This window comes from Zonotrichia albicollis, chromosome 16 (genome assembly GCF_047830755.1).
Source record: "Zonotrichia albicollis isolate bZonAlb1 chromosome 16, bZonAlb1.hap1, whole genome shotgun sequence".
Taxonomy (NCBI): domain Eukaryota; kingdom Metazoa; phylum Chordata; class Aves; order Passeriformes; family Passerellidae; genus Zonotrichia; species Zonotrichia albicollis.
Window position 1 is genome coordinate 8,797,558 of NC_133834.1, and position 16,407 is coordinate 8,813,964.

The 16,407-nt window shown below is 45.6% G+C and overlaps 3 protein-coding genes and 1 long non-coding RNA gene across 8 annotated transcripts in view; 2 read left to right on the forward strand and 2 right to left on the reverse strand.

Annotated features, from left to right (window-relative positions):
* The window catches only part of LOC102068330 (ATP binding cassette subfamily C member 1 (ABCC1 blood group)), a 46,090-nt gene extending 45,176 nt beyond the window's left edge, over positions 1–914 (reverse strand). Inside the window, exon 1 of the mRNA XM_074553193.1 lies at positions 704–914. Within this exon, the coding sequence (XP_074409294.1) occupies positions 704–751 (48 nt within the window). The 5' untranslated portion in view covers positions 752–914. The remainder of the gene's footprint in view (positions 1–703) is intronic.
* Positions 915–3,941: 3,027 nt separating this feature from the next.
* Positions 3,942–8,345, forward strand: CEP20 (centrosomal protein 20). Of its 3 annotated transcripts, none has more exons than XM_005487686.4 (5): positions 3,942–4,086; positions 4,529–4,726; positions 5,331–5,415; positions 6,232–6,374; positions 7,911–8,345. In XM_005487686.4, the coding sequence occupies exons 1-5, from the start codon at positions 4,059–4,061 to the stop codon at positions 7,985–7,987; spliced, it is 531 nt and encodes a 176-aa protein (XP_005487743.2). In that variant the 5' UTR covers positions 3,942–4,058; the 3' UTR covers positions 7,988–8,345. The 3 variants fall into 3 exon arrangements, with proteins under 3 accessions (XP_005487743.2, XP_005487744.2, XP_074408941.1); XM_005487687.4 differs by having other exon boundaries at positions 6,235–6,374; XM_074552840.1 differs by lacking the exon at positions 7,911–8,345 and having other exon boundaries at positions 5,331–5,449; positions 6,235–6,374.
* A 1,712-nt stretch (positions 8,346–10,057) lies between these two features.
* Positions 10,058–16,407, reverse strand: part of LOC141731008 (uncharacterized) — a 28,943-nt gene continuing 22,593 nt past the window's right edge. The window contains exon 6 of the long non-coding RNA XR_012582869.1: positions 10,058–11,459. This is a non-coding gene — a long non-coding RNA (uncharacterized LOC141731008). The remainder of the gene's footprint in view (positions 11,460–16,407) is intronic.
* The window catches only part of MYH11 (myosin heavy chain 11), a 54,291-nt gene continuing 51,512 nt past the window's right edge, over positions 13,629–16,407 (forward strand). For all 3 annotated transcript variants that reach the window (XM_005487682.3, XM_014267509.3, XM_005487685.3), the window contains exon 1: positions 13,629–13,760. The gene's annotated coding sequence lies outside the window, so the exon portion shown is untranslated. The remainder of the gene's footprint in view (positions 13,761–16,407) is intronic.

Here is a 16,407-nt window from a genome sequence, read left to right on the forward strand (position 1 = left end):
ACAGGAACCAGAGTCTCAGCTGAGCGAGAGCCACCGCAACGTGCCCGCACCGCTCACCTGTGCCCAGGTCACGCACAGCACAGCACCTGCGCTCACCACTCTTCGCTAAAGAAGAGCCAAAATACTGCTGTAAAAGGTGCGATAGAACTGCTGGAAGCGCTGCTCCGTGGCCTCCTCCAGCCGCTCTCGAGTGCGGCCGGCCGTCAGATACCGTTACTGTTGTTACCCGCACGCCCCGAGGAACGCAGCGAGCGGCCAAACGCGTGGGCAGAGCCCTGTCCCGGCACTCGGAGCTCGTTCCCAGCGCCGGGCAGGCACCGCCTGGCCAGTTCCCCTCCAAGCATCTCCCCGCCGGAAGCCCCGCACACGAGGCGCGCCCGCTCCGCGACCCGGCCGTGGGGACACCGCGCCCAGGCGGAGACCACGAGCGGCCGGCACAGCACGGCCCGGCCCAGCCGGCCCCGCCGGCCCGCGGCCGCTCCGCGCCGGAGCAACACACCCCGCACGGCCGGGGCGCACCGCAGCACCCGCGCTCTGCCGGAGAGCGCCTGCACCGCCGGCTCCCGCTCCCCCGCTGCCGGGCGCAGCCCCTCGGGCTCCGTCACCACCCAAGCCCCACCCGGCTCCCCGCCATCCCTCCGTGCCGACACCGGCAGCCGCCACCGCCGAGCCAAGCCGCACCCGGCCCCATGGCACCGCTCACCCAGAAGGGCTCGGAAGCGTCCGCGCTGCAGAAGCTCTCGATCCCCATGGAGCGCGGCGAGGCAACCGCGGGTTCCCGCGGCAGAGCTTTCCCGTCCTCAGCTCCCCGGCCGAGCGGCGGCGGGCGGGGCCGGGCCGGCACCGGCAGCTCGGGGCCCTGATTGGCTCCGCGTCACGGGGATGCCGAGCCCCGGCCGCCGCCGCCGCCCGCGCTGCGCGGCCCCGCCTGGGCGGGCAGGGCCGGCCGGTCAGCGCCGCGTGCGGCACCGCGGGTGCGCCCGCAACGCCGGCCTGGGCGCGGCCCGCGGGCTCACCAACGCCTCCGCATCAGGGTGGGCGTCGGGCCCGGGAGCCTCGGCCGGAGCCCGACGCGTGCCTTTGTCCAACGCAGAAATGCCCCGCGGCAGCGGAGCGGAATCGCTGCCCCTGGGGAGCACCGTGGGTTCGCCCGCCTGCCCGGGTCTACTGCCCCAGCAGCCTCCAGGGCCCTGCGCCTCGCATCCGCACCTGCCCGCCGGGCTGGGCCGGAGCCAGCGGTGGGCATGACGGTATCGCCCTCTCCGAGGCGCTGCTCTGTCCCCTGGGAACAGGGTCCCCACGTGTCCCCCGGGGAGAGGCACCGCAATGCCCCGCTGGCACCCGGGCCCCGCAGGGCCCATGGGGAACGCCCCAGGGAAAGCCTAAGCTCACCTTCAAATAGCTCACTTCTCAGCGTGAACCAGCTGTACTGGTTTCAATGCCCTTGACTAGTTCAAGTTGACTAGCACGAACAGAACCAAAACAACTTCATCCACAACCAGGTTTGCATCAAAATACGCAGTAGTTGAGCTGACTGCACAGCCCTGTGGTTGCATTGGGTTGTGTCTCACGGTGTCTTCACATCCTATTTAAAATGCACCAGTTAAATCCGCAGTCAGCTCGCCTGACTACTGTACCAGAATAGCCCAGCTAGAGTATGGAGGTACATATGTAGGCATGGCATTACATGCTGCAGGAAATAGCAGGGTGGTTACATAGTACTCTTCAGTAATATCTGAAATCTTCAATGACACAAACCTCAATTTAAAATGCTCTTGTCCATCCACAGCAATCACGGTAACAGACAAAATTGTTAAAAAGAGACAGGTCTTGTTTGTTTAATGTGTGACTTGAAAGCAGGAATCGCACACACAAAACTATCTCAGGCTGCTTCTTTATTCACCTGCCCTTGCAGAGCTGCAGTTTCAGAGCTGCGCTAGTGGTGGCCAGATTGTCCATCTGGCTGCAATATTTCTGCTCTGTCCCCCTGGATCCGGCATTCTCAGGGTGTCAGGTCGAAGAGCAGCAGCAGCTGAGTCCAGCCCGCCCAGCTCCCGTCTGCCCTGATGAACGGAGCAGAATCTTCACAGAAAGATCAAACCACACACTGGGTGCCAGAACTCCTACGAGTTTGTCAGTTTAACCCATACCTTAATTCATAATGTTAAAATCTTTTGTATTGCAAGAGAACAGCTAAATGTTCAAGTATGATTCCCTTTATTTTTATATCCAAAAGTAAATAAGCATGAAGTGAGGAGTGTCTAGAAAGATACATTTTTTACCCACATGTTTACTGTAAGCTAAAAAACTAACAAAATTTAAGTTTCACATTCCAAATACTTTTCTTTCAGCCCCAGACTGTCCCAATGTCACAACTGCCATGCTTCACGTCAATGATGTTTCTCCTCAAAAAATTATTCTTGGATTTCCACATCAAACTAGTTCTCTTCTAATTAATTCTATTTCCTTGTAAACCAAAACACAGTGAAAATACAGAGTAAATAATTAATGTGAGAGGAAGCCAAAGAGTTCAGAAGAAAAATGTAACAGATCCGAAATATTTTTTGTGGAGGAGAAAAACTAGAGCTGACATGAGGCCAAACTTGCAGAAATACGGAATCAAATCTCAGAGTACCAGAAAGTCACTGAACGTGGATTTCACAAACCATTGTTGTAAACAGCATCTTTTAACACAGAGATTAATACAACAAATAGAAACTGAAATCTTGTCTAAAAGGGAGATTCCCTTGTAAGCAGAAAAAAGAACTACACAAAATTCTGTATTATTTTTTTGGTAGAATACAAATTGAAGCAGCACACAAAACTGAAGCAGTGTGGAAAACTGCAACTCTTTATTAACGGGAAATCAGGTGTGATCAAGAGTGACTCATAAGGTCATGGAGAAGTTTGGAAGGATGCAGAGAAACATGTTTAGACTGAAAATGCCGTAACATTAAACATGTTGTAACATTAAAGCTGTTTGTCCCTGGAGTCACCCTGGGGATCCGGGCAGCAGGCTCAGGGTGGCCATGGGGCAAGCACTGCTCTGACTCACTGCCAGCAACTGGTGGGCTAAGGAAACACAATGACTTCACCACCACTTCTGATTTTCCTAAATTTTATTTATTGACGTCTACCAGAGAGGCTTTGGAAGACTGTCATATAAATATTTGCTTTGAGAGGAAATGTAAAAACAAACAAAACAAAACAATCCTAACAAACTCCCCAACCCCCAGACATAAGCCTTGTCTTAGCCTTTACTGCCTAAGACAACTCACATTTTCCTTCAAGCCCCAGCAGACAATAGCAAATCCAGTTTGTTCACCCACCCCGGCTGCATTTCCTTTGGGAAATACTTCATGCATTGACAGAATAAACACTCTTGACTCATCCCAGCAACACGGAGCACACACACAAGCCTCCAGTCACGCCAGGGATCCTCAGGCTTGCAAAACACCCCGTATACAGTTACATTTTGGCAAGTCCTTCTCATTAGAAGCTCAGCTTTGGCGAGTCCTTTTAATCAACAGTACATCTGTCTAGGCCTCCGTGCAGAACTCCCCCGCTGCACACATGGAAGAAATTCTCGCTCATTTTCCATGCTTCCTTCCCCGATTTTTGCCAACCTCTGAAATTACAGAAGGAGAAAGCGTGGCACCCCTGACACTCCGCCCAGCTGACGGGGCTGGACAGCAGGAGACACCGAGCGGTAGCTCCACGGGTAGCACGGAGGCGCTGCTGATGCTGGTTATTCTATCCCGGCACGACCCGGCCCGGGGGCCGCTGGCAGCAGAGGGATCCCCCGGGGCTCCGCTCCCTGAGGGGCCGGACGGGAGCTGCGCTGTCCCGTCAGGGAGCTCCCGGTCCCGTGCTGTCCCCTCAGGGCGCTACCGGCACTCGGCCCCGCTCTGTTCCCTCAGGGAACTCCTGCCGCCTGCGCCCGGCCCCGCTGTGTCCCCTCAGTGATCCCTCGGCCCCGCGCTGCTCCCTCAGGGAGCTCCCGCCGCCCGGCTCCGCGCCTGCGCAGTGCGCACGGCGCCATTCGGGTGCCGGCGGCCATGGCTACGGTGGCGGAGCTCAAAGCAGGTCGGGGCCGGGGTCGGGGATGTGTCGGGCCGCCGGGAGGGCAGGAGCGTGGATCGGCCTTTCGCGGCCACCCGGATGGGTCTCAGAGCTGCCGCGGGCGCTCATGGGGGCCCCCGTCCCTTGGCGCTGCCCCCCCGTCATGTACTGCGGGCTGTATATTTCCGTATATTTCAGTATTGGTGCAGTAACATCCTGTTTCCAGTTGCCAGAATGTATGCTTGCGACTAAAAAAATAAAAAACTGTATTTGTGACTTTTCTGAAGGCTGAATTTTATCTGGGACGTGCCTGGCTGGTGGGTCCTGGCACGTGCGCAGGTGCCGATACCTTATCGCTGTGGCGCTGGCACACGCCAGAGCTCTGTTTGTATCGGGGCTAATTAATGCTGCTGCTGCTCCTTGAATGCGTTTGGCTTTAAATTAACACGCCTTTTTATGGTGGTAGTTCTAAAGGACACACTGGAAAAAAGAGGAGCTCTTGCCCAAATCAAAGCGAGGATCAGAGCTGAGGTGTTCAATGCCCTGGATGACCACAGCGAGCCGCGGCCCACGCTGTCCCGGGAGAACCTGCTGATCAATGAGCTCATTCGGGAATACCTGGAGTACAACAAGTATAAATACTCAGCATCTGTTCTGACGGCAGGTATTGGCCATGAATTTGTCTTATCGCTGTAATAATAATCAGTGATTGTTTGGTTAAATAATTCCATTGATATTATGGAATCAGTAAGTGTGACAAGCTGCATAATCTTGTCTTCCCTTGGGAATTAAAGGGGTACAAACAACCTCTCCACAGCTCTACTTGCAGCATTTAGCCAAATCACTCCATTCGTTTTCAAGAAAACTTACTCTCCTCTCCTTTACACTTGAGGTAAATTGTTTGACACAGTAGTTGATGCAAAGGCAAGAAAACTTGATAACAGCCTGCAAACTCAAATTTCTTGACATGCTTAAGAGTAGTAGTTTAGAGAAAGAGTTGTTTGCCTGATGAATTTATCTTTATGCTGTAAAATTTCTTTAATATTTTTCTTAGATTCTTTAGGAGTGAAGATAAAAACTGTAATGTGCTATTGTAAATTATACCTATATGAATCACTAATGCTTAAGTGAGTTCCCTGAATTACAATACACTGTTACTTATTAATAGTCTAAAAGGGAGGTGTGTGTTCTCATGATCTTTTCAAGTCTTCTATTAATTGGTGACATTTTTCTTACCAGTCTTAAGATCCAGGGATTTTGTTTTCCAGAATCCGGCCAGCCTGAAGTGCCCTTGGATAGACAATTTCTTGCCAAAGAGCTGAATATAGTTGAAGATGCAAGCGGAAAATCAGTGTAAGGAGGAATTTTGGAATCACAGTTATATTCTGTATGCCACTATATTTTTCTCTTTAGTGTAATTATAAAACAGATATAGATGTTCTCACCAATTAAAATGTAGCTCATCCCACGCATGTTCTCAAATGCTGGATTCAGCTTCAGGATGCCAAACATGGGGCCGTGTTCAGGCATACTCCAAACTAACACTGCATTCTGCCAACACTGTGGCATTCTCCAGAGTGCCCTTGTGCACCAAAACACAACTCTCTTACCAGTACAGTCTACAGAAAGCAGATCTGCTCTTTGCATATCTGAGTTGCTGTGTGGAGCAATAGAAAGATCAGATATAAAATCGGAGTGCTGCAATGAAACTGCATTAGTGACCTGAGGCTGAGGCAGGTTCAGACACATTCAGCATTCTCTGTGCTTGTGCTGTCTGAACCTGTCAGTGCTTGGGAAGAGCCAGGTTTGAGATGTGCCATGGTAGACTGGCACACCAAAGTCTGATCTGTTGTGAGCGTGTGGATCCTTCTGATGCATGGGTGAGAATGTGGATCTGTGCTGAACACACTCCAGTTCTTCACCTGCCGGCGGAGCTGAAGTTCAGTGGGAAGTGTCCCTTAGTCTGAGCTTTTTCGGGCAGTGTTGGTGCTCAGGGGGAGCTTAGGTCTGTGCTTACTTATATAATGATACCTGGATATGTTTTAAGTTATTAAAGACATGTACATATTTTATAAATATTAAGATCTAAGAAGTCCTGGGGGAAGGGTGTATTTTTAATGCTCAGTATTTCATAGACTTTACAGACTACTTTTGAATTTCTCCCTTAAGCAGACCTCTCCTGTATGGAATTCTCTCTCATTTCTTACATGCTGGTAAAGAAGAAAGTACCCAGAATATTCTTCCAAAAGCATCCTTGCTGAATTATCCAAAGCAGAACCTTGGCAAACCACTTGCTGAGAGAAATCAAAAAGGTGTGTGCAGTGTTACTTTTGCAGAACTTTTATCTGTGACCAGATTTGCTAGACCATGGATATGTCTATAATAGCATAACCATGCAGCTGGACACTGTGTGCCTCCTTCTCTGTGCAAGGAGTGCTTTCATCTGACACCAAATGCCTTTTCCCTAAAAGTTCAGCTGGCCAAATTGTGCTCCCTTATATTATTACAAACCTGAAAAGGGTCAGCTAGAGACAGTTTCACTATACTGGGAATTCAACACAATATTTTAACCAAAAATCTCAATAAAATGTATTAAATAGTGGGCATATCTCTGTTTCTTATCTGGTCTAACCCAATTTCTATACAAAGTTCTTAACTCTTCAGCTGTCAGTTCTTTACATGGCCATAAACCTTTTCTGAGAACATAATTCAGATCCTATTTGCCACAAGAGCTTAAGCCCAAAGTTCATTGCTCTACAGTACATGCTGCTAAATCTTACTTGCCTTTTCTGGTCTGCTTTTGGACTGGTTACAATGAATACCACCTAAGCTAGAGAATGAAGAGGTTCATTGGCCCAGCTTTTTCCTTCAAAGAGACTTCTGGGCATATTGCTTCATTTTTTACTGTGCAGATTTATTACTCTCCTGTTAATACTGTGAACTGTTTGGTTTGTATCCAAAAATTTCAAAAGTATAAAGCCTGAGATATACTGATATCTAAAAAGGGTGAGAAGTACTCACAGTTTTTAAACAGTTAATTCATTGAGACAATGATGTTTTTCTTCTGCCAGAAGAGGGGGCTGAAGAAACAAAATTTCCTTTGCAAAACTACTATAAATTACCTCTTTGTTAGAAAACAATTATTCCTATCAGAAATTCTTCATTTTTAAAACAAACTGAGTGTATAGGAGAATTGTTTTTAAAATAACTTTTGTTTCTGCTGACTCTGCAGGGTCACCCTGCCCTGTTGACTCCAATATAACTTCACATGGAGATTTAATTGGTTACTGTTAGTTACAGAACTCAGGATCAATCATGAGACACAACAGCACATTGCTTTTTTCAGAACTAAACAAAAACATAAATTTTTAAGGCTTTGGACCTTTAAGTAGATATATTCTGAAATTACTTCTGCATGTGCTTGTGGAGTATGTTAGTAGAGACCTAAAGGCAGTGGGTTTAAAATACTAATTATCCTACTCTTTTCATTAGGCTGCATATTCAGAAACTCAACCTGCCAAGTCTTTTATTTAACATCTAGCTTGCTTTTCACTTTAGAAATTATCTTGTTTATTTAGATGTATGAGTATCCCAGCAGACTGGGGATCCTGAGCAAAGGTGTGAAATGTGGTGTTTCTTTACCTCATTCGTACAGCTGAGTTGGACATTGTCTGAAATCTACTCTCAGTAATACAAAGCTTTTATATCCTACAGCTGCATGGGAACATTAATCTGTAAAATTTCCTAAATCCCCTATGATGATACTGTGCATCAAAGTTGGTAATAGTAGAAAAGAGACCTTGGAGCTCCAGATCATGAGAATATTTTTGTCTGTGTTTCATTTTCAGACAGAATTCCAGAACCAGGAAGGATGGCTGGCACGAGCATTGAAGAGCCTCTTATTTTACAAAGCATAAAGAGATGATATCTTTCATTTTATAATTTCTCATTTCAAGGTCTGCCAGATTTAATTTAGGACATTCTTCATTGCATACATTTCTCCAGTAACTCCAGTGGGACCATTTTAGCTTGTAACATCTTCTCATGAGACAGGATGACAAGGTCATGCTTACTGACAATTTAAAAATGTTAGCAAAGCTCTCTTTCTCCAGTGCTGATAGAAGGAAGACTGTATAGGAACTCACATTAGTGAATCCTGTGTCCAGAATTGCACCTGAATATACTGAGTTTATCCAATAAATTTTTATATAATAACTTATAATTCTTACATTTATATCTTTGTGTGTTTTTCCTGTGTTTCTGAATAAAATTTTTCAATTTTATTCTGTGTGGTCTTTTGAGAGTGTTCAAACTAAACATTTTAATCATTCTTTTTAAAAAGAAGCTGCAACTTTCAGATAAGTAAGGGAAAAGAAATTCTAATAGAAGAATTGAAGTGATTTAGAGGGATAGTTGTTTTTAGTTCTCCAGAAATGGGGACTATATTTATCTTCATTCCAGCAAACAAACAAGGGTAAGTTTTTTCCATCTGGAGTTGCTATAAATTGTGCAGTGTAACACTGGGTATATGGGAGGCAAAGGAACTTCTGGGGTTTTTTCCCAAACAGCATGAAACTCTTAAGTTGGGCAAAGCTAAAAATAAAGTTGATAGTAGATAACTGATTCCCAGAACTCTTTTTTAGCTGAGATATTTACATGTTTTGAAATGGTAATTTATTTTAAAAGCCAAACTTGCGGGGATACATAAAAAATAATATCTGTTTTTTTCTCTTCTCATTTTACCAGAATGCATAAATTTTAAATATATCCAGTGGTACTGAGAGGAGTTTTGTATAAATAAATCTCCTTTATTGTTAGATAAATGGTACTGTGGAGGGGGGAAGAGAGGAGGAGACCCTGCAGTTTGTGAAGGACCCCAAGTTGTGAATTCACACTGTGAAATTTTGCCTTTATCTTGATTTGAGCCAGTTAGCATTGCAGGGCTACTTTTTATTTCTCCCAGCAGCCCGTACTGTGATGTGGGATTGCAGAGAGGCTGCAGTTCCATCTGAAGCCTCAGCAGTGAGCTCATCTCCTCCGTGTGACTGGCAGTGCTGGCAGCTCCTCCTTGGCTGATATGGGAGTGTCTCAGCAGTGCTGCCAGGAGGGGAGGACGTGTGTTTGCAAATAAACCTCAATCAAATCTGTCTGTAAGTCCCCTGCAGCAGTGGCAGTGACCACTGGATCAGGCAAGGCAATCTCTGTGTGCTCTGTGCTCACACCTCTGTCACCTTCAGCTGCTGGGCTGAAGAGCCATCCCTGAATTTTTCCTTTGATTTTCTGGAAGTTCAGTGCTAGACCTGTGTTTTCCATGAAGCAATGGATCAAATTGTTATGTGTATTTGGATTCTGAATTGTCTTTTCAAGGGTAAAGAAAGGCTCTGAAAACACAAAAGCTCAATCCTTCTCTGCTATGCAAATGTTTCAGTGTAAGCAAAGCCACTGCTTCTGCTTTCTGTCTTCCCACCATAGATCATTCAGATGCTGCCCAGGTGCCATGGAGCTCCCTGGGAAATTCATTTTTGTGATAGAAATTTTAAAAAGTTGCCCAGGCTGAAGAAGACAAAAGGATGTTTGGTACCTGCCCTTTCCCAGGCACACAGCTCAGCAGGCTCCTCTCTCTCCACAGTCAGGAAAGCAGAGGCTGCTACAAGGGCATCCTTCACTGAGCTTTGAGGTAAAGATGTATGTCTGAAATCAGAGACAAAACACATTTGAAACAAAGGGAATCCTTGGACTGTTCTCTCTGGGGATTCACCCATTGTAGACACTGTGTTGGACACTGGGTGAATTTGGTCTGTTTGCTCTGGGTGTAACTTGAATTTCATCTAATTCTCCAATACCCTCACAGCCCACATCTGGGGGTTAGAAACAATCTCTTGTTTCAAAGTATAATCATTGTACAAGCAAACTAAAGGCAAATTAAAATGTATTTCCAGTGATGTTTATTTACAACAAAGCTTTGAAATATGTCTATGAAAATACACTGGTCTAATAATATTATTAATCATCTAGCATTTATCTTGTCAGTACATGAAATATGAGAGTATCTTTCAAGACACTGACATACAGCAAATCCTCTGAATGTCACACTGCCTGCCTTGTTACTGGGTGAAGAGGAATTGCAAATCTTTCCCACATGGATGCACTTAGCATTCCTTAAACTTTTAAGGTGAGATCAATATTTAGATCAAAATATTTCGCAGGCCTAGAGTCACAGGTTCAGGTTTTAGAAGAAATTGCCACCTAGGTGAGCATACACAAAAATTATTTTCTTAACTTCAGAAGTTGCATAATTGCAGCCTGGGATGTCTTGTATTAACTGCCCTTATTCTTTCTACTGACAACAGAAAATTTAAAAAAAAAATACAAGCATAAAGAAGTTTAGGGTCTTTAAACAGCAAAATGCATTTGTGAGTTTTGTTGGAGATTGAACATTAACCAAGAGTGTTATGGAGGGAATGCCATTAAAAGAGGCTGTTTGTTGTCTCAGCACATTATCACAAGTGAAGGTGACAAGGAGCCAGTGAAGTCTGGTGTGGATATCAGATCTGGAAAGCATTTTGGAAGAACTTAACCTACAAGTTTTAAAAATAAAAAATTCTTCAAGACCAAATTTTTGCTCTCCCCTTGTAGGAGAGCAAACTGTGTCTCTCAAATGCAGGGCAGCCGTGCTGTTTGAGAGGTTTTAGTTTCTGTCCTGCACAGAGGAGATTTTTTGAAGCTTTATCAGCTCCCCCTGAGGAGTCAGTTACATTTTCCTTCCTGAGCACCCCCATGTCAGGCTCCCGATCTCGGTGTCACTGGATCAGTTTTCCGGAGGACTGATTAGCCCTGGGTAATCACCTTTAGGAAAAGAAACCCCAAAAGCTTTGTTCACACTTGCAAACACACCCTTTCAGCAGCAGCTGATTCTGACCTGCTCTGTGCACCTCACACTCTTCACCTGACACCTGCAGCAGCGAGAAGCACAAACACCAAGCAGTTGGTGAGTGCTTTCCCTCATTGGGCTGTTCTCAAGATTGATTGTCCTGGCTGGGACACAGACTGTCCCTCCTGCTGCAAGGGCACAGCTTGACACAGGGGATAATCCACCAGTACAATTACCTGTTCTAATTACATTGTCATCTTGGAGAAACATGGTTGGTAAAACTTGAGTAAAAACATTTTTAAACAAAACAAAAATTGCTCACCTGATGCTTTATTTAACAAACTAACATCACCATCTGTGCTTTTCTTTTTTCCCCTCTTGTGTTCAGGTTACATTATGGTAAGGCAGCTAAAAGTTCACTTCTTTCCTTCTTGGGTCCTCTTTTCTTTTCCCCAAGTACAATATTTACAGTGCAAATTCAGTAAGGAGATGTTTAAGGGTAGGCTTCTTAATGCTTTATTTCTTTCTAGAAAAGTAATTAAAACAAATAAATAAACAAATCAAGGGGGTTTAAACAAAGCTTATTTTCTTGTAACAAACTCATCATCCTCATCATGAAATCCACAGTTTTCATTTAGAGGCAAGTTTGGTTTAAAGCAAACACCACAACTTTCAGGAACCCCCAGGCAGGCTGTCAGATTAGTATTCTCTTACATGAGTTTTAAGTGAAGGGTGGAGGCCATGCTTATACTCATCAATTCCTACCCCACATGGCTTGAGAGTGCAACTCTTTCAGTCCCAGCAGTAAGCAGTAATATTTTTTTGGACTTTCCAGCTCCGTTTAATGTCACATCATATATCACCCTCCAGCAGTGCTGCTGTTAAACTCCCTCCTCGGGCAGCAAGCCTGCGTGTGCAGGGGTTTGCAGAGCAGCCAGAATAATTTCCACTCCTTTTTAAGCTACTATTATAATGTGTCTGCTTTTGTGAAACAGCTGCATGTGTTTAAAAGGAACTTCTTAGAATAACTTTGATGAATGTTAAAATGATCATACTTTTCAGAGGATTCCCTTGCATTTCATTGTGTTTCTAACTAAAACCTAAGTTTGCAATCAAGAAACTGCAGGGGAAAAAAGTAAGATGGGGGAACTACCCTGCCCTGTGAGGAACATTCATTCGGCCAACAAGGACAAGTTCCTTGGATTTATGTGGTGGTGATCATTTCCCTGGCTTTGCTCCAACAGAGTCACACATGCACAGGTCTGATATGGCACTGCTGGGTCCTGGAAGGCTCTGCCTGGCTCCGTGGCAGCCCCACACCTCTGCAGACACCAACCCTTCCTCTGGCAGGACAGTCTGTGACCTCTGGGACTGTGTCACTGCCCTGGCAAATCTGGTCTTCTCCAGCTGAGGCATAAACTTGACCCTGCATCTGATATTTCTGAAATGTTGCAGAGCAGAAACCCCAGGGCTCTTTCCCTCTCTCCTCTTTGCCCAGATTTTTTCACCTCTGGCCAGAACTAGAAGGGGCTACAGGTCTATCACACCTGCAAGTTCCTGACCCAGTGACAGCAGAGGGTTTCAGCCCAGCCTCCCCTCACAGGTATTTTTTAAGATGATGAGACCAATATGAGCCCCATCCATCTTCCCCAGGAGGGTTTATTTTCCAGAGAAGACAGAGCTGTTGATGTTAAGAGAAATAATTTCACTCAGGCCTGTGCTCTGATCCTTTGGGTATACACCATATTTAGTCTGTTGCTGAGAGGGGGTTGTTTCGGTATTTTGTATTTGGCACGTCCATGGGAATTCCTAGAGGATCCTAGCTTTCCCTTTTTGGGATATCTCCATCCACAGGTCCTACTGCACAAGGCTGTTGGCTACTAGGGGAGGAAGGAGGGGGGACAGCTGGGACTGAAGGTTTGGGGGGTGTGAGGAAGGTTTGATGAGGACCAGAGCAGTCCCTAACCCCTGCAGCTCTGGCTCCCAGCAGCCTGTCCTGCTCCTGCTGCCAGCACACGGTGCTGCTCCCTGTTCTGTGTGTGCCCCCCCAGCTCTCCACCACTTCTCTTCTACATTTACGGGCACAGGGAGGTATTTCTAGGTATTTCTTAAATATGAACAAGTATTTACAGTCTTTCTCAAGAACTGAGCTGCACACTGGATTACAAAGAAAACTTTGGCAAATCTGCTGGGAAGGTGGCAAACAACCCTCTCGTTTCCCAGGGGCAAAGGAGGCTTAAACCAGCCCCAGGCTCCAAATGTCACATAAACACAGAGTGACCCAGAGCCACAGTCCTGCTGTGTTAGGAATAACCCTCTTTGCCCAAGCAACCCCTAAACCCAGAGGCTTGGCTCTAACAAAATACACTGACAGTGGGTAGGAAACATCCTGTGCCACACAGGCCATGACCTGTCCTTTGCCCTTCTAGGCACAGGGCCGTGAGGGACAGGGATACTGCCAAGGCAGGAAGGAGTTAAAGGTCCATCTGCTTTGTCAAACAGCAGGGAAAAGGGTGAAACCCTGAACTTGTGACTGAGGGGCACCCTTTCATACATCTTTTTGAAAGCCAGAACCAGCTTGCTTCCCTAAAAAGTGGTTTGGAGCAGGGGCCACAGCCCAGGGTTAGGCCCCGAGCTCCTTGGCTCAGGCTGTACTTTTCAAGCCAGGTACCAAAAGGATTTTCCAGCAGGATGTGGTTTCCAGGGCCCCTCCCCACTGACAAGATTCTCCTCCTCTATATAGGGAGGCTGCAAAGGCAGCAAGGACTGGGCTGTCCCGGCTGCTGGCTGTGTCTGCAACTCACTCTGCTCCCCCCATTGGACACCTGTGAGTACCAGGGGGGCCAGGTCCCTGCTGGGGACAGGGCTGGGGGCTCACACGCTTTGGGAGGGGGATTCCGCCAAGTTAACTCTTACTCTGCTCTGCAAACACATCCAGAGCACGAACCTGGGCATGGGAACAGACCTCTCAGATGTGCTCGGGCGATTCGTCCTGGGTTGTGTTACTGCTTGGGTTCTGCTTGCCATGCATAGGGACTGTGCATGCTGACAGTGGGCACAGGTGTTCTAGCCTGCCCCAGGTCACTGCTGGCACTGCCATTGCTGGGTCCAGCCTGAAAGACACCAGAAAGGCTGCAGAAGAGCCACAAGGTGCAGGGCAGTGCAGGTGGTCCCAGCAGCTGCTGCAGGTAACCATCACTTGTGCATTTGGGAATGAAAAACCTGAGCTGCTGAGGTTCCTAACCTCTCAGTCCTAATAAAGCACTGCTGAAAGAAATTGCAACCAAATAAAATAATCAGTAACTTGTTCTTTAAAGAGGAAAAATGCTTAAAAATTAGAATCACTTTTACTTAAATGCCTCAGCATTACATATGTATGTTTTTGATACGCTGCGAACAAATTTGAAACAAAACTAATCCGACAATTTATTGAACTAATTTCAAAGGTGACATGCCTTTTTTTAAAATGGAAAATAAAGCAACAAACTTCTAAGAAAATCCCGTTAGTAAATTAAAGCGACAGTAGATGGCAGTGCAGAAAGCAGCTTCAGCACCATCCCACAGGTTCACAGGCTTCTTTCACCTATATGTGCATGTGTGTGTGTTTGAGTGCATGCACACCTATAAAAATGCTGGTATTTATGTGAAAGGCATATATGTTTGCATAATTAAGAAGCATGATGAGATATTTTCAATATAAGAGAATTCAGAAGGCTTGTCATTATCTCATACATCCATATCAGTAAAACCTTTTCTAAACTACACTTGTTGAAAGACAATCCCACCTTGTCCTTCACTCCCAGCCTTGCCCTGGCAGGCAGTTTGCAGCAGGACTGTGTGGATGGACTGACTGGCTCAACTCCCCAAGTCCCCCCTTCCCTCCAGCCTCTCAGGCAGGGCTGAGCTGATGAAGCCGCCGAGAGCAAAGCTCTGATTAAATTGTCACTTCAGTTTAGTGCCCAATTCTGCCCTGGCCGTGTTCACTTGGATGTAAACAATGAATTTTATTATCTCATTTGCAATTGACACACTAGTCCCTAAAAGGTATTTGTTTTGAATTTGTTATCATTACATTTTTGTGGAACGGGGAGTATTGAGCAGAACATCTCCATAAAAGGCAGCGTGGGGATGTATGCAGAGATCCCAATGCTCTGGAAATCACAGAGACTTATTAGTTGCAAATCTGATGGTTTTTAAGTATGTTAATGTCAGGAGAAGGCAATAGCTAGAGACAGCTTTCCAGCATGTGCAAAATCCAGTTAAAATTATGGATTATTTGTGAATTACAATCAATATACAGAATTTTATTTAGTTAATAGAATGACATTACAAGAATTTGAAATAGCTGGTATTTTCCAGATAAAGGGAATCTAGCCTTTTTTTTTTTTCTTCTTTTCTGACTTTTACAGTTTATAACACTGGCAATAACTAGGGCCAATTTCTTTTGAAAATTAGAAAATTAATCAAGTGTTTATTCAGAGTTATGTAGTAAATCACATTTAAAAGGTGAGATGATTTTATTATAAAATGAGGCACTTACAGTGAATTTGATTGAAGTATATGGAGAATGCATTACCAAAAAAAAAGGTGAAAGGCCAGGAGGGATTGATAGCAGTGCTCATGATAAAGCTGTCAGTGCTGGGCAATTCCAGTTCCTAAATGAAAGTCACAAGGTTAGGATTCACCCCTAGATTATCTTTTGATTATCTTTTTTTCCAAGCAGTGCTCAGTTGGATGATTCAGTTAAGCACTGGAAAAGTAAAAGATAAGGAAACTGAAAAGATCATAAGCAAGAATTACTGTAGCCCAAGAAATGCAGTTTGTGTCAAGAGCAGGTTACTGCTACACTCTTCCATCAGAAACTACTCCTGAGAGCAGGACTTTGTTTTTTTAAATAATAGGTTCTATGTTCCTCTGTTGCAATAATTATTCCCTGTACAGATGTGATAAGGCTTTTTATTGACATGCACATCCTGCAGAGGAAGGGAGAAGTGCCCTTTATCTTTTCCTTAGGGGAAAAGCAGTCCCTCCAAGCTCTGACTCAGGAGGCAATTCTGCTTGGCCAATAACCTTTTAATTAAAGTGAACTTCCTGGGAATATTTATATTTCATTCTTGAAATAATATACTCAGGACAAACTAGTTATAGAGACAGGATTCAGCTTCTGTCATTAACATGGAAAGAGAAAGGACAGTGAAGGTCAGGCAGATATCTCTATAGTGGGACAGCAGACAGAGGAATAGCTGTGGAAGCATCCGTGTGTGTTTGTGTGTTCAACAAGTACAACAAATGGATCAGGTTAGGTGTAATTTGGCACAATTCTAAGGCAAGAAACTTCACATCAATGGTATTTTTGCGATTGCTTTTCCTCCTCCCACCCTTGGGATAACTCACCTCCGGGTATAAAGTGTACACTCTTGTCCATGATTTGGGCTAAATGGATGAGAACTTCCAACCACCTCTTGCACATGGAC

What these genes read in the sequence shown, in the direction of transcription:
- CEP20 (XM_005487686.4), top strand. Translation starts at nt 4,059, where the DNA reads ATGGCTACGGTGGCGGAGCTCAAAGCAG. An exon ending in GATGCAAGCGGAAAATCAGT is followed by an intron (nt 5,416 to 6,231) that starts GTAAGGAGGAAT and finishes TTCTCCCTTAAG; the next exon opens with CAGACCTCTCCTGTATGGAA. An exon ending in TGCTGAGAGAAATCAAAAAG is followed by an intron (nt 6,375 to 7,910) that starts GTGTGTGCAGTG and finishes TTTCATTTTCAG; the next exon opens with ACAGAATTCCAGAACCAGGA.